Raw genomic sequence first — 23878 nt, 5'->3', positions numbered from 1 at the left:
CGACGTCCAGACCAGTCGTGTTGCATCGATCGCAGGTGATTCGCGCTAAAGAAGATTTTTTTTTTAGTCAACGAACTGAACAGGATCCCTTCCTGAACTGATTCATTCTTTTCTCTGTTCAACTGAGCCGTGAGGTTGCCGTCTGGGCTGCCATCAAGTACTAAAGCGATTCGGTGAACAAATCTCTTTGAACCAGTCTCGCTTTAACGAACTGATTCTCGTAATTTCAGACGCGCTGCAGTCGGCCTGGCCATACTACAAAAAAAAGAATAATAAAATACAAAAGAAAGATTTTGAACTTTCAACACGGATCTGCAAGAATTCAGACTTCGGCTCACGGCGCTCTGCCACATCGTGACGAGCTCGACAACTCTTTCTAGAAGTTCTTCACGTTCCACCACTGAGCCAAAAATACCTCCTGCCTACGGAGCGATTCACCACCGCCGAGTCCCGGCAGACTTGTTAAAGTGCGATTTTTTTTTTTTAAAAAAAAAGGGAAATGGGACACAGATTACTCAAATGTTTACGAGTGGGTGCAGGGTATGTTATTTACTTGTTTGTTTGTTTTGCTTTCTTTTGCACGTTTCCGACGTTACATGTTGCCGTTAATGAGCGTTTCCCTGCTCCCGTTTCCTGCAGGAACACACGGGCGTTTATGCATCAGACCTCTTTAAAAAAGAAAAATCCACAGCGCTAAATATGCACATGCAGCACAAAACAATCGCCTAATTGGCTAGGAGATAAAAAAAAAAAGAAAAAAAAAGATCGATGCAGGGCCGAAGCACGTTACACAGAAAGAGGTTGTTTCCTTCCTTTGGGTTTATAACGAAGCGCAAGCAGCAGATTGATGAAGGGTCTTGGTTTAACTGTGCAGGTGTCAAAAGTGCCTTCGGAATAACTCATAATAAAATAGAAAAAAGTATATTTCACTAGAAGTAGGTGTTCCAGAAACATTTGTAAACCAGAAGTAGAGGGATATGACTCAACGTGACAAAGAGTCACCTGGTGGCCGCAGGTGGTACAGGCTCACCGTTGACCGCGTCACAACTTATTCATCTCCGTCGTTGCTCTTTTACACAATAAAAAGAACTGGAATGAAGAAATGTAATAATTCACTTTTGCCGTCATGTTTTTACCCCCACAAAAAAACAAAGCAGACGACGGAAACCCAGCGACAAACGCCAATGGTTCCCCTGAGAGTTATTGATCCCGAGCAGCAGTTTCAATATGAGGTCACATGACACGCCGCCATCAATAACCCGGCGTTAACGGCTTTGACCCCGACGACACCGCAGCGTTTACTCCTCATTAATAAAGGATCATGAGTTATGACCGATAAAAAAAACGATCGTCGGCCTCGACATTCGGCGGCCGGCCTCCCTTCACACAGGTCCCTTCACGTGCGTGTGAAAAAACTAAAGTGAAACTCAAAAACAACAAAAAAAAAAAAAAAAAAAAAAAAAAGGAGAAGAAAGTCGGTATTTCACGAGCTCGATCAGACGCGGGAGAGGTCGTCGTAAAAGGTCACCGAGGTCGGAGCTTATCGTCTCATTAAATGTTTTACGGGCTGGGTGCAGAGCAGCAGCCGTGCGCGTCACCTTCCGGTGATCTCACAGACAACACTCCCACTCCTCCTCAGTGCCCCCCCATCCCCCCACCCCCCCCCCCCCCACCTTCTGTGTTTCATTGGACCTCATTATTTTTCCTTATTCGCTATTTCCACATCTGCTAATGCTAATTCTGCTGCACAAGAAACCGGTTGCACACCGAAACATCTTCAATTCCCTGCTGATGGGATTCATGCGGTAGTTTTTATAGGTGTTTTTTGGGGCGGTGGGGGGTTGGATTTTTCAAGAACGTCGGAGTGAAGACCTTATCCGCTGGAAGTCACTCCAATCCACTCCAGTGCTCCGATCCCGCCGGCTCTGGGCTCAAACAGCAGCGTGGAGATAACGTCTCTTCGGAGGCGCCAGCCGTCCCGGAGACTCCTGACGGGAGATGAGTGCCGGCGATTTGAACAACAAGACGCAGCCCGGAGACGTCAGACGTTCCTGAAGACTCCTGCAGCAGCACAACAAGACTCAAGCCAGTTGTTATAAAAAGAGAGCACCGGAAACAAGCAGCTTCTACAGTGGACGATTTTTTTTTTAAGGTTGATGGGGGACCAGCCAGCAGTGAAGACATCTGATTGGACCCTTCAGTTCCGGAGGCTTCTGCAGGAACTTCCGGAGATAAATCTCAAGCTCCAGTGCAACACTGCAGCGTTTTCAGCCGGCCGTCAAATCCAAACTACAGTCCAAACTCCCCAACATTCAACCCCAACCTCCTCGCCCCCCCCCTTTTTTTCTTTCACTAAAACATTGGACACAAAGTAAGCAGAGAGCCGCTCGAAGCCGGTTAATCTGCGGCTTTTCATGAAAAGAGCAAAGAGCAAAAATGACTCTGTCTCTTTTTTTGGAGAGAGAGAAAGTAAGTGAGTGTCGCAGCGCCGGTCTGGAAGGAGCGAGATGGATGTTAATGAAACTGGGAAATTAACGGCGGCGCTCGGTGACAGAGGACAGAGGAGCGAGAGAGAGAGAGAGAGAGAGAGAGGGAGAGAGAGAGAGAGATAAAGAGAGAGAGGGAGAGAGAGAGGGAGAGATAAAGAGAGAGAGGGAGAGAGAGAGGGAGAGAGAGAGCGAGAGATAAAGAGAGAGAGGGAGAGAGAGAGAGAGAGAGGGAGAGAGAGAGAGAGGGAGAGAGAGAGCGAGAGGGAGAGAGAGAGAGGGAGATTTGCTCTTTTTCGCCCCGTTTAAAACCTCCAGCGAGGAGTTCTCATCTCCTGCTCCGACTCCCCGCCTCATTAAAACATATCAGCACTCTTGTCATGTGGGGACCCGGCAGGAGTGCACAGTGACCCACTCCCCCTCCCCACCCACCCACCCACCGCCATTAGAACACACTCAGTTTAGCAGGGGAAGAGCGGGCGGGGATAATGGTAGTGGGGGGGGGGGGGGGGGGGGCAGGGGAGGGGGGGAGGAGGAGGCAGACAGGAAAGAGTTCCGCCGCCGTTGCCGTGGCGGTGGCGAGGTCAATGTGGCATGAAATATATACTTAAAGCGGCTGCGTCGCCATGAAACGAGCAGGACACTGTGTGTGTGTCTGTGAGTGTGTGCGTGTGTGTGTGTGGGTATGTGTGTGTGTGGGTATGTGTGTTACCCTCCTATGCAGCGGCTAGAGTTGCGAAGACGTCGACGCTCGCAGTGAGACTCACTGGTGTGGCTGTGCAGCTAAACTCAGTCTCAGCTGCTCGTCGTCAATCCCAACCCCCCCCCCCCACCACCACCACCCCCCGCCGCCATATTTGAGAGGTTTTTCCACCTTCAGCTGCTTCCCTCACCAGTTTTTTTTTTATCTCCATATTTGGGGTTTTGCGTGATTCTCGGGGGTCATGGAAACGCAGCGGTTGTCCTGTGTTGTGCATCCTGGACACCAGGACTCCATCGACCTCTCCCTCCGACGGCCGGCGGCTCCATTAGGACGAGTGTTTATTCTGGACATATCAATAAATTCTGCTTCCTCCGTCTCCGTCCGCCTGCTTTGTTTGTTTTTATTTTAACTTGTTCTCCTTCCCTCCCTCCTTCCCTCCCTCCCCCACCGCCACTCGCTCTCCTCCCACCGACTCCACACACGCTGATCCCTTCACGACAGCTCCGCACTGATTTGTCTATTTCATCCTCAGATTACTTTTATTTGTTCTCTCTCTCTCTCTCTCTCTCTCTCTCTCTCTCTCACTCCCTAAATTGCCTTAAACCAGAAGAGCCGAAATTGCTTTTCCTCACATGGGGGCTAAAGGGAAATATACAGTAGCTTTGTCATAAACTTCATTTTCATGCTAATAAACAGAAGAAGAAGAAGAAAAAAAAAAAAGCTCCTCAGTAGCAGCTGCAGCTCCGGCTCCCCGTCGGCTTCGTTCCAATGGACACAAATGAGATAAAGACAAAAAGCAGCTGGCGTGACGACACTGCACATCGACCTCCATCAACCTCCGTCCGCATCCCGAAAGTAACAACCAGCGCCGCTGCACTTTTTCTTTCTTTAATTTCCTGCAGTTTTGGACGTTCTCTAATAGAGTTTGTTGCAGAGTCGTATCGCAGTGCGTCGCCTCGTCGCTTTCTGTACATTCAAGAGTTTCAATTTTTTTTTTCGTCGAGCACGTTCGCAAACCTCGCCGCTATATATAAATATTCTAGCAGACGTTTGGCCACATACTTGTGATTTAATGGTTTTTCTTTGATTTTCATGACTATTGACATTGTAGATTGACATCCAAGGCATCAAAACTGTGAATGGACACATATGGGATATGCATTAAAGAAAAACGTGTGAAATAACTCAAACCAGTTTTATATTTTCGATGAGCTAAAATAGCCACTCTTCATATACAATAAATATAACATGACATATTTATAACATGTGTGGATTTTGCCAGATTAATCCTCCTATCATGGTCATATATTTGATGTTTTCATGTCTGTGTATCGACAGTGTAGAGAGTAGTAAAGAGATAAAGAGGAAGAAGCAGGTGTATACACAAACTGTGATGTTTTATTCATTTTATTTCAATAATGCAGGTTGGACTCGAATTTCTGCCTCTTTCAATGAGTTTGATTAGACTGTTGTTGAGTTCAAATGAAAAATAATAACCAGAGAGCAACAATAATTAGAGGAGTTTAAAGTTTCATTTAACTGAACAGCTGGAATTATTTCAAGTGCCACTCACTCACACTCACACTCGCTCACTCACTCCGGAGTCAACCCACTGAACTCAGAGCTGCTACCTGCAGGTGAGAGTCCTCATCTGGCTGCTTTAATTCCACTATTTCAGTCACACAAAAAAAGGTTTTTTTCCGCATTAACAACCGACATGCAGTGTGAATACACACGCTGGGTTGCTCAGTTTTCTGTTGTTTTTTTTTTGTTGTCCTACATTTGAATAAACACAAATCTAAATGCTGAATTGGAGGATAAGGCGGCGGTGAGGTGGGCCGAGGCCGCCGCTGTCCCATCTCACATCTCAGTGACGCAAAGACGATGAAAGAAGTGAGGAGATGAAATCAGCACATCGGCCGGTTTGCACGTTGTGAAGGAGAGACGTAATCCCACTTGGTTAATCCCATTTTGCTGAGTGTGGGGGGGGGGGGTCGCCTTTGTCCCGCCCCGCCCCCGCACCTGCACATTACTGCAGATTCGCTCCTGCGTTCAGTCGCCAGTCAATCATAGTGTTTTCCTGCTTCCAAGCAAGATTAAAACAAAGAAAAATGTATCTATAAATCTATGTATACATACATGCACACATCCAGGAATGAGGCAGAAGAGATGTGCTAACATCATGAGGGGGCGGAGCCTGACGACTGGCAGCCTGGTGAGGAGATGAGAAGATGAGAAGATCTTCCTCCTCCTCCTCCTCCTCCTCCTCCTCCTCCTCCTCCTCACTGCTCTGCTATCTCTCCTTATCTCTGCTGGAAAGAAACCTTCCACGCCGCGTTGTTTGGCTGGCGGAGGCGGAGCTACTGAGGGATAGGCGGGCGGTCGAAGGAGAGAGAGAGAGCGATAGAGAAGGGCTGAGCTTCTTCGACCCACTTCTTGTCTGTTTGATTGGTGATAACGTTTCATTTAGCTCCTGTCTTCGTTCTCCTGCTCTGGAAAAGTACAGCTTCCCATCCTGTCTCCTCCTCCTCCTCCTCCTCCTCCTCCTCCTCCTCTATCTCCCCTCACTCGCTCGCTCGATCGCCCTCCTCCCTCCACTCCCTCTCTCCCCCCTCCAATCCGTCCTGCGCTCTGCAGCCTGCTCCCGCTGCTCCGCCAGCCATAAAGCGGCCTCCTGTGTCGGGGTTTGGCGTCGGCCTCCACTTGTTTTTCCCGTCCTCCGTCTCCCTCCGTCTCCCGCCGCCTGGGTTTTTCTCCCCTCAGCCTCTAATCGGCTTTTCCGGGTTTTGGGAATCGTCTCTTCCTAACTTTACCCTCTCTCGGTGCCACAGGATTATCCCCGTCGAAGAGGCCGGACTTCCTGGCTGCACTTGTGAGTGTGTGTGTGTGTGTGTGTGTGTGTGTGTGTGTGTGTGTGTGTGTGTGTGTGTGTTTGTTTGTTTGTTTGTTTGTTTTTATTGTTAGCTCTCGCACGCGTCCCAGCCGCCGCCGTAGTCGTTGTTTTTTGTCGCCCTGATCCTCTGTAATCACTTTGAGACAATCCCATAATACCCTTAAGGTTCAAACAATGATGTGCATGTGTGTGCGCGTGCACGTACGTGTGCATGAGAAAGACACGGGAAGAGTGTTTTTTTGTTTTTTTTTCCCATTCTTCTTCTGCTGAGCCACAGCGTTTGTCGAGTAAATTCAGAAGGAATCTGTTCTGTGGTTTGAAACACTCGACTGCAGATGGGCCCCTTGTGATGTCACAAAACGACCCCCCCACCCCTTCATCTAGGTTTGTGGCCGCACCACCAAGCAAGGCTCTCTGAGACTGCCTCGTTCTTGTCCCCTTTCAAACACGTCCAAGGTCCCACAGAGCATCACTTTTTAGCAGGAGGCTGCAAACAGAGGGCTCAATATTTTTTTGGGGTGTGGGGTGATTCTGCTCCACCGGGTCCCGGGATTAAAAGGAAGAGAAACTTCCTGTTAGCTCGGCCACAACCCTCTGCCTCACCAGTTCAAACTGAACCACTAACTCAGACTCTTCTCCAAATGATTCTTTTGCAGGATGCAGAATCAGTCCAGGAAGCTCTCACTGCCTCCCTGGCGCACGCCACCATCAAACCAGCCGGCAGCAAGAAAATGACTCAGATATCTTCTAGCAGCAACAAATACTGCGATCCAGTTTCTGTGGCGGGTGACAGAAACAGAGGGCATCACGGTTTGCAGTGTTATTTCATGATGAATTGACTAAATAAAAGTCAATTGGGATAAATTGTGAAACAAAGGTCACTCGGTGGAGGAAAGTCCTCCATTAACTCTCTTCAGTAAGAACTTGTCAGTATCAGTATTATCAGTATCAGTGTCTCAGTATCAGTATTATCAGTATCAGTATTATGAGTATCAGTGTCTTGGCATCATTAGTATCAGGTTCAGTTGGCACCTGGATGAGTCACGGCAGCGCGAATCTCGCAGAGAACAAACAAAGGGGCGGAGTCGACCACCGGGGAGGCGGCAGAAGGCCTGGCAGCCGTCCAGACTGCCCCCCCCCCCCGACCCCCTCCTCTCTTACTCACCAAACTCTGGAAAGGTCCTGCTGTCAGCTGCCACCTGTCGGCGTCACCGCACAACAAAGACGCCGCGCCATGTCTCGACTGCCCCTCCTCCCCTCCACCTCATCACTCCCCCCCCCCACCCCCCTTCGATCAGGTGTATCCCTTTTATTTCACCGTCACTCTCTCTCCCTTTATGTTGCGCATCTATTCGGCCTCCTGACAAACTGTTTTTGATGTGTGTCTCCCATTATTATTTTATAACCCCCCACCCCCAACAGCCCCACACACACACACACACACACAATGTTCCCTTCTTCTTACTGAGGAAAAAAGGCCGTTTGAATTGTTCTGTAACTCCTCCTCATCCTCTTAAGTTATTAAATTGTGCAAAAAATTCCTAAACTGCCGGGAACAAAGAGGAGCTTAGAATGCGGCCTTGACATTCCGGCCTGGTGCGACGCGTCACGGAGCCTCGGCAGCGACTGCGAATGTCTGCATTATGCAAATCACTTCCTGTCCTCACAAACAGGCCGGGGCCAATCAATGTCAGTCCCCACTCCCCTCGGCCAATCAATGTCGCTCCCACTCCAGCAGAAGTGGCTCTAATGGACGGGGGCGTCGATCCTTTGGGGGGGGCAGTTGGGGGGTATTGGGGGGGGGGGCGGCAAAGACAAAAAATAAATCACACATTCACACTCTCCACTTCAGCAATCATTTATGGACGACTGGAAACTGGAACCAGAAGCCTTCCAGAGGTCAAACATGGCTTATATCTGGAAAAACAAACAAAAATACCAAGGATATTTTGACAAAAAAAAACATCTTCGTCCTTGTTGCTTCATGCGTTCAAAAACTACCTTTGGTGTGAGCAGCTGCTGCATGAAGTCGGACTTGAAGTTCAAATTCAAATCCAAATTCTCTGACAGATTAGTGTTGAAAAGCTCCCATTCGTATCACTTTTCAACTGGTCTGTGTGTGTGGAGCCAGAGTGACCTCTGGCTCTGGAACAGAGAGTTGTGAATGTTGCAGTTTAAGCAGTGTCAATGTGAATGTTGCAGTTTAAACTGTGTCAGCGTGGATGTTGCCTTTTAAAACGTTTCAGCGCAGACGTTGCAGTTTAAACTGTGTCAGTGCGGATGTTGTATTGGAAACAGTGTCAGTGCAGGTGCTGCAGTTTAGACAGTGTCAGCGTGGACGTTGTCGTGCAAACAGTGTCAGCGTGGATGCTGCAGTGTGGTCACTTTGCTCAGAACCGGACAACACTTTCTCATTACAATGACGGATGAGTCGGGCCTGCAGGACGACTCGGGCAGAGCACTTGCAAACATCCGTGTTTGCAAAAGACACACGTGGCTCCCTGAAAGCAGCGACGTCCTCTCCCCTTCATCTCACTCTCCAGATTTCCTCTAATGGCCTTGGCTTCCTTTTCATCTTGTAAAGTGGCCCGAGCCGCTGGTGTCATTAAAGTCACTGAGTCTGCTTTTAATTGTGGCTCAACTGGCCTTTTATGACTAATGAAGCCTCAAGTATGGGCTGCTTGTACTATTTAATCAGCCATCATGTACTCCGCACCACCTACGCACTTGGCGGCGGCGAGATAATGCGAATGAGGCGGGAAAGTCGGTGTGGAATTATGGGTAAAAAAACGGGGAGGGGTGGGAGGTAGGTGTTTGGGTGGGGGTGCGGGCGGGGGAGGGGGGATGAGAAGATGAGAGGGTGAGAGTTTTGACACGTTTTGTCCGGCGGGCTACTGGGTTGTTAGCTTGATTAGCCTCGGGTGTCGTTTCACATGGACTGAATAAAAGTGTTTTCTGTTCATTAGGCCGGACGTCACGCTACTCATCTCGCATACAACGGTGATTCTGATTCATTGCAGTTCAGCTCGACACACCGCTTTGTTAGTTTTAAACTATCATTTTGTTTGCTTTCACGGATGTTCTTGCCTGTTTCTTTTTTGTCCATTTCCTGCACTCGGCCGCGTCAAGGTAACAGGACAGTTTTAGTTTTGTTGTCCCTGAGGGAAGGACAAACTTCTGCATGAAAGAAAAGATTGTTTTTTTTTCAAAAACTAATTTCTTCTCTACTGACGGAAGCCGATGAGCTCAGCATTCAGGAGGGAGTCATCAGTCACTCGCCGCTCGACCACGGAAAGGCTGCCAGCGTGGGCCTTGGAATGCACCTGAAGATCACATATTAATATCATATTAGCGGCGCGGCGTGGATGAGATTATGCAGCCGGCGGTGGGGAGACGGATTTCACGGGCTGAAACCCCCCCCGAGCAAAAAACTAATTTCCGCAAATTCACCTTGAAAAGCAGGAATAAATTGAAAGCAACTCCACTCAACTGCTTCTCTGTAAAGAGGCTTTGCTTTGGTTGAAAGACCTGAAATAATGATAATAAAAAAAAAAACATGTTGCTCAAAAACAAATTTATGCCCTGTCCTTGTAACACACAAAGTGAATGAAAGGGGCAGTACTTCCTGTGTACTCTGCAAGACTGTTCTTTACAGTATTAAAACGCAACCAAATCCAGCAAGGAGGGGTAAATATTGTGAAAACGCCGCAGTTAGCATTAGCTACATTAGCAAGATCCAAATCCTACAAGGTCATCCATGTTTCCTTCCCTTTGGGCTTCTTAAAAGCTATTTTCCAACGAGTTCAAACACACACACACTTGACCTTGGTTCAGAGTCATACACAGTGAGTTTGAGTTCTGGTTGAAAAGCTGCAGGTTCTTCAGTTCGTGTTTTATTTTCTGGACTGAACTTCTTTCAGATCTTTGTCCTCTTGGCTGACAGTCATGCGCAACCATCCAGTGATCCAGGAGGTTTTTTACAGTTTTGTTTTTGTTTTTTTCCTGAGCCGGAATGGACTCAACACTTGTTCCACCTCTGCTGCTGTTGCTGCTGCCGCCTCGTCGCCTGCTCAACAGAAACCCTGCAGCAGCCAATAGGGACCTGACGACTAGAACCAAATTCTCTCTCTCCACGATAATGAAAACCCGAAACGATGACACATCACCAGGCAAACACCTCTGGCTGGCCTGTGATTTTTTATTTCTTTTATTTTATCGGTTATTTACCCGGCGTTTTAAGGCGGCGTCCTCACGGCGCTGCGACTCCCTCGGTGACGGAGGCCAACGATGGAAGGAGCCGTTTGATGGAACGAGCCAATAAAGGTGAGTGAGGGCAGAGGGGAAGTTGAACAATAACTGCAGCCGCAGACCAAGTGCTTTAGGACGCTCGCACACACACACACAGACACACACACACACACACACACACACACACACGCAGCAGGGCCTCACACAGAGACCATCAGAAACTCAATCAGCGCTCTCTCATCTGGCCGGAGAGCAGCTTCTCTTCTGTCTCCTTCTGAGTCTCTCTCTCTGTTTAGGAGGAGGAGGAGGAGAATCCTCCCTTCTGCTCCTCCTCTTCCCTTCTTCTCCTCCCTTCTCTTCCTCTTCCTCCTCTTCCCTTCTTCTCTTCCTTCTCCCCCTCCTCTTCACCCTCTTCCTCCTCCCTGCCCCTCCTCCCTCCTCCTCCTCCGCCACCAGCCGACCCTTCACTCTTCATCCTCGTCTCAATCTGTCTGCGACACCCCCCCCCCCCCCCAGAAAAAAAACTCCTCTCCTCCTCCTGCTCTCACAGCTCTCTGCTAAATTCTCTCCGTTCCTCCACCTCCGTCCGTCTCTCCGTCATATTCTTTTCTTGCCGCTTGGCCGTGACTCTTCCCCTCTGCACCTCCATGACAGCCTCACATTAATCATTCTCACATCCTCCTCCTCCCCCTCCCCCTCTCCCCATCCCCCTCCCTCCATTCTATCCTTACCTCTCTCTTCCTCTCACTCTCCCACCTGGACACTTCTTTTGTCCCTCTGCTCTCATCAGGCCTCCCTACCTGCTGCTCTTCTGTTTGCAGCGTCCGATTATTTTGCCAAAAACATGAAGAGAGAATGTTTGCTAACTGCTGCAGCGCCACCCTCAGGTTAGAAAACCAGCAGCCATAGTGACGAGAAGTTGATCAGTTACCAAAACACTACATGGGAATCCATCACAGGCTCCCTCCTGCTCCGTGATTGGATGCCAACAAATGAGAACTAAAATAAAACCCTGAAGCTTAAACATTTGACTTGAGGAAAAAGAAAATAATATTATTTTCGCAAAGACGAGCCTCCAGAATGCAGAGTTTGATCATGAACGGTCCTGAGCAGGAACAGCTTCTGTTCCATTAAGTCACCATAACAGGCCAGATGGTGGCACTGTGTGCAATAAAAACTGCATGCAACATTTTTTTTTTTCTTTAAAGGGATAGTTATCAAATTGATAGCTGGTTCAGTGAAATGAGTTGAATAAGTAAGTAAGTTGTTATTTGTAATTTGAGTATCATGCAATACCAAATATGACCACTGAGTCAGAGCTGCCCCATGTAAACACTGAACAGAATCTGTCTGGAAAATGAAGTGCGGCGAACGCAGGAAACACAACCTGGTTCCTGGTTCGGCTGTTGATGAGAATAAATCAATGCATTGAAATCATAATATGTTTTACCTCATGATTTCCCTCTAGTGGCTGATACCGGTAGCAGTTTCAGACTACTTCACCACCACTGATGCCATGACCATTTCCAGCAGTGGTGGGAGGGGGGGCAGGAAGTGTTTTTTTTTTGTTTGTTTGTTTTTTTTACCAACTGTCTTCTCTTCTCTGAGAGACGTCGGCAGCCACCAAACATTTCCTCCCTGCGCTAACTGAGCGCAGCGCCGTGCATGCTGCGACGCCGCAGGCTAAGCAGGAGTCTGTTGAGCTTAAATGAGTTTGATTTCTGCAGGAAATCAAACCGTCGGGCCGCCGCACGCCTTTCGCGGGCGCCACCGAGAAAATGACTAACAGGCCGACAACAGACGGCCCTTCGTTTAATTTCCTCGTGGGAGTTTCTGTTTTTTCCCGTCGTCTTTGATGGTTCTGTTCTCCTGCTCTTACACACCGTCTAATCCCTGATTAGTGCAGGAAGAGGGCGTTTAACCCCCCCACTCGTCCGCCGTCACACATGAGCAATGCGCACAAACACACACGCACACACACACACGCGCTGGCAGGAAGTGCTGCTCCCGCGGCGCCACCTGCACGCGTCGCTCGCTCCCTGATGAAGCAGCTACTCGAAGAGGATTTAATATTATCCAGAGTGCAAGACGACCAAACACTCGGCACGCCGCCGGGAAGCTGCACGCTGCAGGCACACAACCGCCCTGTCCGCCTCATGACGACACAACTGGAACAGGAGAGGAGTGGGAGGGGCCTACGGGCAAAGCTACGTGGCAGTCACACCCCTTTTTTTCAATGACACCTGGCTGCATTTTTGCGCCGCTCTGCCTAAATGACGCCGCCGCTCTCTGATGGCTTCACACGAGTGACCTGCAGGTCGCCGCCACCGCCGCCGCCACGGAGGAGAGTTTTCTGACAGGTGCCGTGTTTAAAAGAGTCTGGAGCTGGAGACAATAGAGCTGAAGACAGAAGAGTTGGTGGTAGAAGGAACTGGATGTACAGCAGAAGAGCTGGAAATGGAAGAGTTGGAGGTAGAACAGCTGGAGGTAGAAGAGCTGGAGAAGAGCTGTAGGTTGAAGAACTGGAGGTTGAAGAGCTGGAGGTTGAAGAGCTGGAGAAGAGTTGGAGGTAGAAGAGTTGGAGGTAGAAGAGTTGGAGGTAGAAAAGCTGGAGGTAGAAGAGCTGGAGGTAGAAGAACTGGAGGTTGAAGGGCTGGAGGTTGAAGTGCTGGAGGTTGAAGAGCTGGAGGTTGAAGAGCTGGAGGTTGAAGAACTGGAGGTTGAAGAGCTGGAGGTTGAAGAGCTGGAGAAGAGTTGGAGGTAGAAGAGTTGGAGGTAGAAAAGCTGGAGGTAGAAGAGCTGGAGGTAGAAGAACTGGAGGTAGAAGAACTGGAGGTAGAAGAACTGGAGGTTGAAGGGCTGGAGGTTGAAGTGCTGGAGGTTGAAGAGCTGGAGGTTGAAGAGCTGGAGGTAGAAGAGCTGGAGGTAGAAGAGCTGGAGGTTGAAGAGCTGGAGGTAGAAGAGCTGGAGGTAGAAGAGCTGGAGGTAGAAGAGCTGGAGGTAGAAAAGCTGGAGGTAGAAGAGCTGGAGGTAGAAAAGCTGGAGGTAGAAGAGCTGGAGGTAGAAGAGCTGGAGGTAGAAGAACTGGAGGTTGAAGAGCTGGAGGTTGAAGTGCTGGAGGTTGAAGTGCTGGAGGTGTGGATGTAGCGGAAGAAGACGTGAAGTTACAGGAGCAGATACAGAGGCTCAGAAATGATCTGATCTCCATGTTCAACATCCACCCTGTGATGTAACCAGATGTATCTGGATGAAGCTCACCAGTCCAATCTGCATTTTAACGCCACCAGATAAAAGCGGATGAGTGATAAATTTCATTAGCGCTAAAAATAAAAAGGGACCAAAAAAAATAAAGAGTTGAGGCTCTGAAACTGCCACTTATCAAGCAAAGTGAGACATCACTTTAGAATGTCACTCCACGGCAGCTGACGACGATGATTATTTAATTTTTTTTCCCTCTTCCTATTTCCCATAACCGAATGAAGTAATTACATCGGGGCTCCAATCAGGGAAGTGGTGGAGCAGCAGAGAGGTGGCAGATTGCTATCGCTGTGACAGAGACGAGTCAACAACACCTCGCATTTCCCCCGACACGCAGCACTTTATCTCTTCATTAATAGCTACTGCTGCTGCTGCTGCTGCTGCTGCTGCTGCTGCTGGGTGGGTCGAGGGGGGGAGGCAGAGAGGGAGGGGAGAGGGTGTGGTAGTTAAAAGCAAGTCCTCAGGAAACTTCTGTAATCATTTCACATCCAAGTGAAAAAAGAAAAGAAAGTTTTTTTCTTTGATTTACGTCAGACTACAGAGAAGACCCCTGCTGCTGCTGCTGCTGCTGCTGCTGCTGCTGCTGCTGCTGCTGCTGCTGCCATGGCTGCAAGTTCAACAAGGTTGAGGCTTCCTGTTGGTGCACAAACAGAAATTGCACAGTTGAAATGTGAGTGAGCCGCCCTGCTGCAGTTTCCTCCACACATCCCTGATTTCTGCTCCCATCAGTTCCTCCTGCAAAAGAACTCACTCAACTTCTCCTCCACCTCCCCTTCGTCACTGCTGTCGTCACCCCCCCACCCTCCCCCATTCCATTCTCACCCACCACGCATTGCACACCAAGCAGGCGGGGGGCTCAAACCCACCGGCCGTGGAACTGCAGTGACATCTACTGAGAGCCGAGAGGTGAGCTGAGGTGAGGCGGAGGTGAAGGAGAAGCCAGAGGAGGAGAGTCGAGGGGGATGAGTCAGAGGAGGAGGAGAGAGGGAGGAGGAGGAGGAGGAGACCCTGAACTCCATCACGGCGTACTCAGCTCAGCCTTTTAGTATCAGCACGAGCCAACGTCCCTGTCTTGGGACAAAGGACGGCGCTGCCCCTGTTTTTATTCTCTCCTCGCCGCCTCGTATTGTCTGCAGATAATTGCTTCTCTTTAGTAACAACGGCGCCGAAATGATTTCCATTCTACTCAGGGCCGGGCTTTGATATAGGCCGTGCACGCTCGTGCGTGCGTGCGTGCTGTGCGTGCTCTGCGTGCGTGTGTGTGTGTGTGTGCGTGCGTGCGTGTTTGTAATTATTGTCTTAGAGCCGCTGGCTGTCCAAGTCCATTACGTGAGGTCAGAGCCCCACGACTTCCACCGAGCTGATGACAATAATTTGATGACATGCACACGCGCATTAGTCAATCATGCACTTAGACGAGCGCAACACGAGGACACATTTCCACCTGGGCACACACACACACACACACACACACACACACACACGCGCATACACTTTGCGACCCGTGCAGATAAACACTAACAAACGCACGCAGAAGGATTTTGAAGCATCTTGAAAACATGAATAATTCAAGAGATGCTCTTTTTTATTTTTTATTTTTTTACATAAACCATCCATCCGACCGACCGACGCATGAATTACAATTACAGACGCATGTGTGTGTGTGTGTGTGTTGCGTCGCGTCGCAATCATAAAGCTGCTATGCAATGCAGATGCAGCAGCTCGTGAGATGTTTAGGGGCCGCTGGAGCTGCAGACTGCATGAAAAAGTGAAAAGGTCCCTTTTTATACCCAGACCTTTATTTTATTAGTGGCACTGCGGAGGAGGGAGGAGCCTCATGAATATTTAGAAACTCCTGCAGACGTCCTGGAAGCATCACTCGCACTCATTTAGCCCTCTGTTTGCAGCCTCCGGCTAAAAGCTGAGGTTTAAGTTGGAGCTTGCACGTGTTTGGAAAAAAAGGGGACGAAAACAAGGCGGACCTCAGAGAGGCGGAGCCGACACCCGGCAAGAAGGTCAGATTGATGCCCTTTGTGACGTCATAGAACTGATTGGTTTTAAATTACACAGTCGGAAGAATTGAAGGGTGAACTTTTCGCATCTCATCGTGCGCTTGTTGTCGGGACAGAAACACAGACGACAACTTTTGCAGAAATAGGAACTTTAAAGATCGAGTGGGGGTGAATAAAAACAAGTAATAAAAAGAGCTGGAGCTCAAATCCAGTCAAGGTTTCTGAGAGGAAGCAGCGCTCAGAGTGCTAGCGGGTAGCTGCAGGAAATAGTTTGAGTCGATGATCAGGCGCCAGTCCAGGGTCTCCTTCAGGACTTTTAATGAGCATTTTGAAGATCGTCCCACGAGAAAATGTAGCTAAACAGCAACGTTTGAAAACAACTTCCTCAAATTGTCTAAAAAGTTTGTACGGTGGCTCCAGGCGGGAATTATTTATTTGTTTGTTTGTTTACTTATTTATTGATTGATTTATTTTTGTCTGCTTGGACGCTCAAGCGAGCCGGTGGTAAACCGACAAACTGTGATATAGTTTGAAACATCCGACTGAGCTGAGTGGAACCGGAGCCACGTAGCCGCGATTCCATGACACCTAGAATTACGCAAGACTCAAATATCTCAATGAAGAAACTGGTGATGGAAACAGCTACACTTGGAAAAACCTCTCAAACATGGCTCAAAGGTTTTGACGCTCTGATGATGTCGTTTGGTATGGGGGTCACGTGACCAGTTCGCTGACCAGTGAAAATGGCCTGCTATGATTGGGCGAAGGAGGAGAATATACTGTAAGGAATATAACGACCATTCTGGACAGCAAATAAACGGAAACAAACAAAGGCAAAACATAATTCTCTCCCGCGAGATTTGACGAGAATTACGGCTTATGCGCTTCACACCGATCAATGGAAACACCAGCAAATCGAAATATCGCTTTTATTTTGCGAAAATCGCAGCTTGTGACAGGAAGTCCTGCTCTAAGAGCTGCCTTCCCATTGGCCGGTGATGAACTTGCTCTTCCCACCTCCCGCCACCCCCGTCACACACTCCGTGTCGTGCCAGTGCTCAGATGGGCGGAGTCCCGTGAGGTGTCAATCACCTGTGGAGTGTTTTAATCCTCTCTGATTGGCCAAGGCTCGGCTCGCCTTCCGTGGATCATTTCTCATAAGAGACAATCACCTAAGTGGCATTAAACACATCAGCTCGTGTTTCACACCGAACTCTGGACTTTCCTCGCTCTCGGGGTCGCAGGAAGTGGCAGACAGGAAGTGGCAGACAGGAAGTGGCAAACAGGAAGGGAGGTGTTTGGTTTCCCTCCTTCCTGTTTCTCAGTCAACCTCCGCCACTGTCAGCTCTATTTTCTTTCCGCTCACTTGTACACTTGTCACCATTTTCCTCGCCAGCCGCCACTGCTGCCCCCCCGGCCCCCGCCTCCCCCGCCGCCTCCCCTCATATTCCACCTCTGACACCGCCGTCCATCTCTGCTCCCGACTCTCGTAACCCCGTCAGTCAATCAGGGGGTAATATAGTTTTATTTGACATGTGTCCCCGTGTCATTGGCCGCTGATGGACGGGGCTCCGCCCACCTCGGGCACTCTGGGAGATGAAGAGGCCTCGGAGGACGGAAATAGTTAATAATTTATAAATCGGACGGATGATAGTGTTGCCCCGCGGTAATCCGACAGCGTGCACACGTGTGTGGGGGAGGGGGGGCGACGAAAGCTGCGGTCGGCGGAGAAAAACCGAGATGTTCGGACGACAACGACGTGAAGGTTAAAATGGTTTCTGATTTCAGACCAACACCTGGTTTACACGGCCAGTCTGTGGGTTGTTGTGAAAGAATTTGAAGGTTTGCGACCGTCTTCAAACAGAAGCCGGCGCTGCTTCGAAGCACAAACTAAAAGTCCACAAATAATCAACGAAATGTACACACGGAATGAACAAAAAAAAAAAAAAAAGACAAACTGCTGCAAATGGAAGAAAATTCAATTTTGAACTAAAAAAGTTTGAGTTTGAGTGATATAAAGTATCGGTTTGTTTTGTTAGGAGGGATCGCTATCATTTGTATCGATTGAGTCTTCCAGCCATCGCTAACTGACCTGTGACAGAAGATCTTGAACGTTTTGACACAACGCCAACATCCATTGCTTGGTTTTCGATATCGGTTCCAGAACCTCACTTTTTCTGGCACCGGATGTTTTAAAACTAATTTGAACAACAACAAAAAATGCAAACTAACGCTGCATGTTGCTTCATTCTGATCCACCTTCATGAAGCGGAGCCACATGAGAACCTTTGACACGACGTTAGTTTTCACTCTGACTGTCCTCAGTTCCCGCCTCTATCATGTGAAAGCCAATCAGCAGCCACTTTAGACCTTGATGCCAAATGACTATTGGCTGGCAGACGCTGAGATTAACTTTCTTCAACACATCGGAATTTGGCCCGGAGAGACGAGACGTTTTTCAATAAATCATTTCGCCCGGTGCGACAAATATCAAAAGTTCGGTTCTCGGCCCCACCAGCAGGTGGAGCTGCGGGAGGAGAAATGAATCCCGGCGGTGCTCCGGTATTAGAAACGCTGCTTTTCTTCTTGGGAAGGTAATGAACAGGGCGGCGGCGAGCTCACGCATATGAAAGCAGTTTATTCTCGGCTGTTTCCACCGGCTTTTACCCCAGATTATCCCCACAGTCATTCACCCAGGCATCCTTGGCAGGGCGGGGGGGGGTCGGGGCTTTGCTTTAAATACTTTAATATTGGATGGGAAGCGGGGACGCTGAGGATGCATTAACCTCTGCAGCGGTGACGGGGGGTGTGTAGATTGCTATTAATTGGCCGCTCGGCGGTGATGGAGGTGTTTTCCTCCAGCGCATATGTTTCATGTGTCGGCGGAGGGAGAGCACCTGCTCACCGTCCCATTCCTCCTGATTAGGGCCGGCAGGGTGATGGAGCACACGGCCATCCATCCAGAGGCACGCCGACACACACACACACACACACACGCACACACACACACACACAGTCACAGGCTGGTGGATTTGGCCTCTGGCAAACAAACGCACAAAGACACAGAGCGAGAAACACACAAGTGATTTCTTTTGCGTTGCCTCGAGGGGGGCGGAGCCTGCCAGGGGGGGCGGAGCCTGTCAGGCCACACCTACTGACAATCTACCGGTTCGCTTAGCGTCATGTAGCTTTTGTCCAAAGCAACGTACACCAGCAGCCAGCCAGAGGTCCCACACTAACTTCCTGATCAGGGTTCCAGCAGCAGCAGCAGCAGCGGCAGCGGCTTCTCTTTTTGCTCCTTCTCCGTTTTTTCCCTCCGTTCTTCAACTGGCGGCAGAGGCGTTGACGAAGCGCCGCCATGAATCAGCGTCCTCGCATTAGAAACCGCCGCCGCCGCCGCGCTGATGATGGCAGAGCCGCATATCAGGAGGGGAGAGAGCGGCACGAGCACGCGTGTATGTGTGTGTGTGTGTGTGTTTGACTGAGTGCCTAGTGTCCCAGTTAAGTGTAATAAAGCACTGGGCTAAAATAACCTGATGAGTTTAACGAGCAGAGCAACCAGGCGTTCAGCTCCCTGCACAGCTTCACTCTGCCTCACAGGTTCTCTCTCTCTCTCTCTCTCTCTCTCTCTCTCTCTCTCTCTCTCTCTCTCTCTCTCTCTCTCTCTCTCTCTCTCTCTCTCTCTCTCTCTCTCTCTCTCTCTCTCTCTCTCTCTCTCTCTCTCTCTCTCTGCGCGTGTGTGTATGTGTGTGCGGACTCTCTGCAGTTGAGCCCGGGAGGTAATGTGATTCGACTGGAACGATTAATCTTGCTCAGGTGAGAGTGCAGCGGGAGGAACAGGGCAGGGCGACAGGCAGAAGAGAGATGGGGTGGGGGGGAGGGTGGATGGGTGGAGAGGGCAGAGGGGTGAGGCAGGGAGGGGAGGTGATGCTGGGGGTGATTTCTCTTCCCATGCTGCCCCCCAACGACTCTCTCTCCGGTTTCACTTTGTCGAGTCGTTTCATTTGCTGCATCACCATTTTTCCCACTTTTTTCTTCTTCTTCGTCTTCTTCTTCTTCAGCTTGCTCTCTACATCTTTTAATTCCTCGGGTGCCCTGCAACCTCACATTCAGAAAAAACAGAGCCATCAGGCAAGATGAAGTGATGGAAAGAGTGATTTATCTGACAGCAGAGGCCGGGATGGAGGGATGGTGGAGGGATGTCGGGGCGGGGGGTGATAGTTTTAAAAGTTGCAACACCTGCTCGCTAAAATCGCCGGTGCATTCTGCCGCGATATTTAATTCATGTTGATTGAGAGACTCGCAGCCGGCAGCTTGTGCCGAGTCAAAACAAAACTCCCGGCTGATGAATCAAATATGAAGCGACTGAACTGAAGTCGCGTCCTGGAAAAGATAAATGTTTTCATTGAGATTTTAGTCCCGGAGAAAAAGCCCGTGTCATCGATCTGCGGGGCTTCAGTGCCAGACAGGCACTTAAAGCGCATCTGATTCCGCTCACAGAGACATTTTCAATTTGCGCTCCTCGAAAGTCGTCGCGTCTCCAAACGAGTCGGCGAGACTTTTCCCGGCACCGTCGAGGCCCCGCCTCCTTCCTCCTGCGCCGCTCGTGTATTATTAGCTGCGTTTCCATCACCGCTAGCATTGCGCAAAACCTAGATATGGCAACAAAAAATTGGTGGTGGAAACAACTCAACTTGGAAAAAACCTCTCAAACATGGCTCAAAAGTTTTGAGGCCCTCATGAGGTGCTTTCATATGGAGGTATGTCGCAAAAGAGTCATGGAAACAAACAAACAAAACAAACAAAAGCAAACGCAATTCTTGTCAAATTTCGTTGGACGAGATATTCCAAGAATTATGGCTTATGCGCTTCACACCATTCAATGGAAACACCTGCAAATTGCAATTGTGAAACTTTAAAAATAATTATTTTGCAAAAAACTGTGACGGAAAAGCAGCTTTGTTTGTTTGTTTGTTTATTACTTTATTAAAAAAAAAAAAAAAAAAAAGAAACATTTCACCTCGCAGTCGAGCAGCTCGCCGGCATCCCAGGTCAGAAGTGAGACTCCGCAAGTGCAAAAACGCATGTCTTTGGCCCCACCGTCAAAGATTTTGAGAGGCGCCGGCATCCATCCAGCCCAGCCAGCAGGGCGGCGACAAAATGTCAGCTGTGAGAAGAAGAAACCCAGCCAGAAACGCTGGATCTCTGCTCATTTCTTAATTTGATTTCTCTCCTCAAATAGAGCGGCTAATTTGTTTAGGGGACCAGAATTTTCGCCCAATGTAGCCGGTGAGCTTCTGGCAGCAGTGAAGAGGAATAAACAGCAAATAGGAGGAAGAGGGGCCGTCATCACACACTCACACTCACACATATATATATATTACTATTAAAATGATACTAAAATATGACATGACCTGGGCTCTTTCTGTGTGGTTTGTGCTCTGCATGTTCTCTCTGTGTCTGCCTGGGTTCTCTCTGGGTTCTCTCTGGGTTCTCCAGCTTCCTCACAGTCCAAAAACATGCATGTGAGCTGAACTGGGAACTCCATAGGTGTGTGAGTGTGTGAGTGAGTGAGTGAGTGAGTGAGTGAGTGAATGCTTGTTTGTCTTTGTGTGTACCCTCCCGTCACGTCCGACACCCTGAGTTCAAGCAGAAGCGGGTATTGAAAATGGACGGATGGATGGAATATAAAAGTATATTCCAAATTTCAAGAAGAATGAAATCCGAATCAGTCACACAAACCAAAATATTCATCGTCCCGCTCGCTGTGGCCGATGAAAGTCTGATAAAAGCGTAGCTCCTGCTGCTGCAGCTGCTGCTGCTGCTGCTGCTGCTGAGGCAATGGTGTTGTGTCAGAGAGAGAGGGAGAGAGAGAGAGAGAGAGAGAGAGAGAGATCAGGGGAGTCGTTTGTTTTCCAAGGCGCAAGGAGATTTAAAAAAAAAAACAACAACAACCAAAAAAAAACACCGCCAGCATCCGAAACAAAGCGAGACGACAAACAAGACATAATAAAAACACGACAAGAGGCTTGTTTACACTCTAATAGGATCAGGACGGTTTGTCAGAGTTCAGAGGAGGAAAAACTTGCCGCCTTCATCCTGAACCGTTTCCAAGGAAGGTCACTAATTGGTCACTCCGGCGCAAACACACACACACACAGAGACACACACACACGCACCGCGGGATAGAGGGGCTGTTATTAAGACGACTCCCACGACGGAGATTTCTAGAACACAGGCGCTCAAATCTGCTCTGCGGAACATTGGCACAAACACATTTTCCTTTTATTGCCGCCTCTGCAGCTTCTCTGCCCTCTTCTCCTCTCCCGCCGCCACCGCCGCCTTCCTTTCTTGCCATTATGCCTTCTTTTTTTTCCTCTTTCTCCTTTTAAACTGCACCATTTCCTCAAATTCCATCTCTCTAAGCTCTCTCTAACCATCACATTTCTATAAACTGGATTAGATCGGAAGGTTGGACTTTGCGCGACGGTAACCAGAGTGGAGAGGAGCCCGTTTGGAAAAGACACAACTTGGCAGGCGATTGGTTAAAAATGTTAAACGTATGCGATGAAAAAAAAGTGGAATATTGATGCAATTTTATGCGGTGAAATTGCGGGAACTTGCAAAAATTGAAGGAATTTGCCAAAACTGCAGTTGGAATGAAATGAATAAGAAAAAAAAAGCGATTCCCCCAAATCCTTGTTCTCATCATGGTGTTCCCAAGAGAACAATGGTGAGGTGGCGGAGTGGCTGCTCTTGTGTGAAGCAAATTAAACTTTTTCAAATTCCCGGGAAACTATATTTGATTTGTTTTTTTTGTTTTTTTTTGCAAAATGAAAAAAGCAGGGGGATTATGAAATTGCCGAATTGGCGAACGTGGCGTTGGCAACCCACGTCCTGTCGCCAGCCCCTCCGGGAAGAAACGACAGATCAACTTAGAAATTTGCTGGCCTGCCACCTGGTGGTGTCATTTGAAGCTGCAGGCGATAGCGGCCTCCGCCCACGTTGTTGACCTTGTGGGGGAGGAAGCGGAAGCGGCAGCGTGACTCGTCCACCGACTTGACCGGCTTGTGACAGTCGCTCAGACGGAGAGTGCTAGCCAGTGCTAGCCAGCGCTAGCGAGTACTTAAAATGCCTTAGCGAGTGCTAGCGAGTGCTTAAAATGCCTTAGCGAGTGCTAGTGAGTGTTTAAAATGCCTTAGCGAGTGCTCGCGGGCGCTAACTTGGATTCGGAGAAACTTCGCCCTCGTCTCAACTCCTCCGACAAGCCTGGGGATTTTTTCCTGACACAGATTCTGCCTGCAGGGTGGAGGAAGTCAAATCCCGTTTGAACTCTGGTTGAACTTTGCAGCTGAAATCCACCCCAACCCCACCCCGCCCCGCCATCCCACCCTCCACCAACCCCCCCCTCACTCCGGTAACCCTAAAGGTAAGCTGAGAGTTGCCGAAAATCGTCATAAATATTCAGCGCTTGGCGTTCCTCACCGACAGAACTCACACTTTCATGTGACGTTTGAGCATTCCACTTGCTCATACGATGCGGCGTTCGGAATTCCAGGAGCGAGAGATCAGCACCACAGACAGCTCCTCCTCCTCCTCCTCCTCCTCCTCCTCCTCCTCTTCCTCGGCGCTGACGAGGAGTCGCTGCACGTCGGCGTGGGAAGACGCCGCGTCCGCCATCAAAGGCTCAAAGTTAAAGAGCTTTTTTCATACGAGCAAATACGAGCGGCGGGATTCTCCGCCATCCCGGCTGCAACCTCCCAAGAGGAGGAGGGGGAGGAGGAAGACGCGGAGGAGGAGGAAGAGTTCCAACAGAGGGTTTTTCCAGGAAAAGTCTGATCCGCGTTGTTAGAAATTCTTTATATTTTTTATACAAACACGTTTTGATGTCGCGCTCCCCTTTTTGTTCGGAAAACCGGGAGCCGCCGATCGACTCCTCGTGACCCTCCGCTCACCCCTGCTCCTCCTGCCCCGCCCACTTTCACTCTTGCAGTTGAATTTCATCACCAGCGACTGGGATTGTGCGACTGTGTTGGTCCTCGTTCGACCACTTTCAGGTCTTTACTCTTTCATCCTGGGAGCCGTCGGAGCATCCGACTCTCATCGCATGCCGGGAGGATCTGCTTAGCCCGCTGTTTACAGCCACCTGCTGAAACCTCCTACATCTTGCGAGTGCCCTCTGTGACATTGCAAGAGGCCGACGGCCAGAGCGGGGAGTGTTTCTTTGTGGACAGTGGAGTCACAGCGGAGGAGGTTGAGGTCGGAGGTCGCAGAGAGA

The 23878-nt window shown here is 49.4% G+C and overlaps 1 protein-coding gene across 1 annotated transcript in view; it reads right to left on the bottom strand.

The window, feature by feature from the left end:
* Nucleotides 1–592: 592 nt before the first annotated feature.
* LOC142903846 (zinc finger B-box domain-containing protein 1-like) overlaps nucleotides 593–23878 on the bottom strand; it is a 98658-nt gene continuing 75372 nt past the window's right edge. Inside the window, exons 6-7 of the mRNA XM_076049694.1 lie at nucleotides 5514–5549; nucleotides 593–633 (exon numbers count right to left, since the gene is read on the bottom strand). Coding sequence (XP_075905809.1) covers nucleotides 593–633; nucleotides 5514–5549 — 77 coding nt within the window. The remainder of the gene's footprint in view (nucleotides 634–5513; nucleotides 5550–23878) is intronic.

The sequence above is a fragment of the Nelusetta ayraudi genome, unplaced genomic scaffold (genome assembly GCF_046127955.1).
Source record: "Nelusetta ayraudi isolate G7.1 ecotype Tasmania unplaced genomic scaffold, CSIRO-AGI_Nayr_v1 ptg000120l, whole genome shotgun sequence".
In the NCBI taxonomy this organism is placed as follows: Eukaryota; Metazoa; Chordata; class Actinopteri; order Tetraodontiformes; family Monacanthidae; genus Nelusetta; species Nelusetta ayraudi.
The sequence above is the reverse complement of the archived record's forward strand: the minus strand, read 5'-3'. Positions and strand labels throughout refer to the sequence as shown.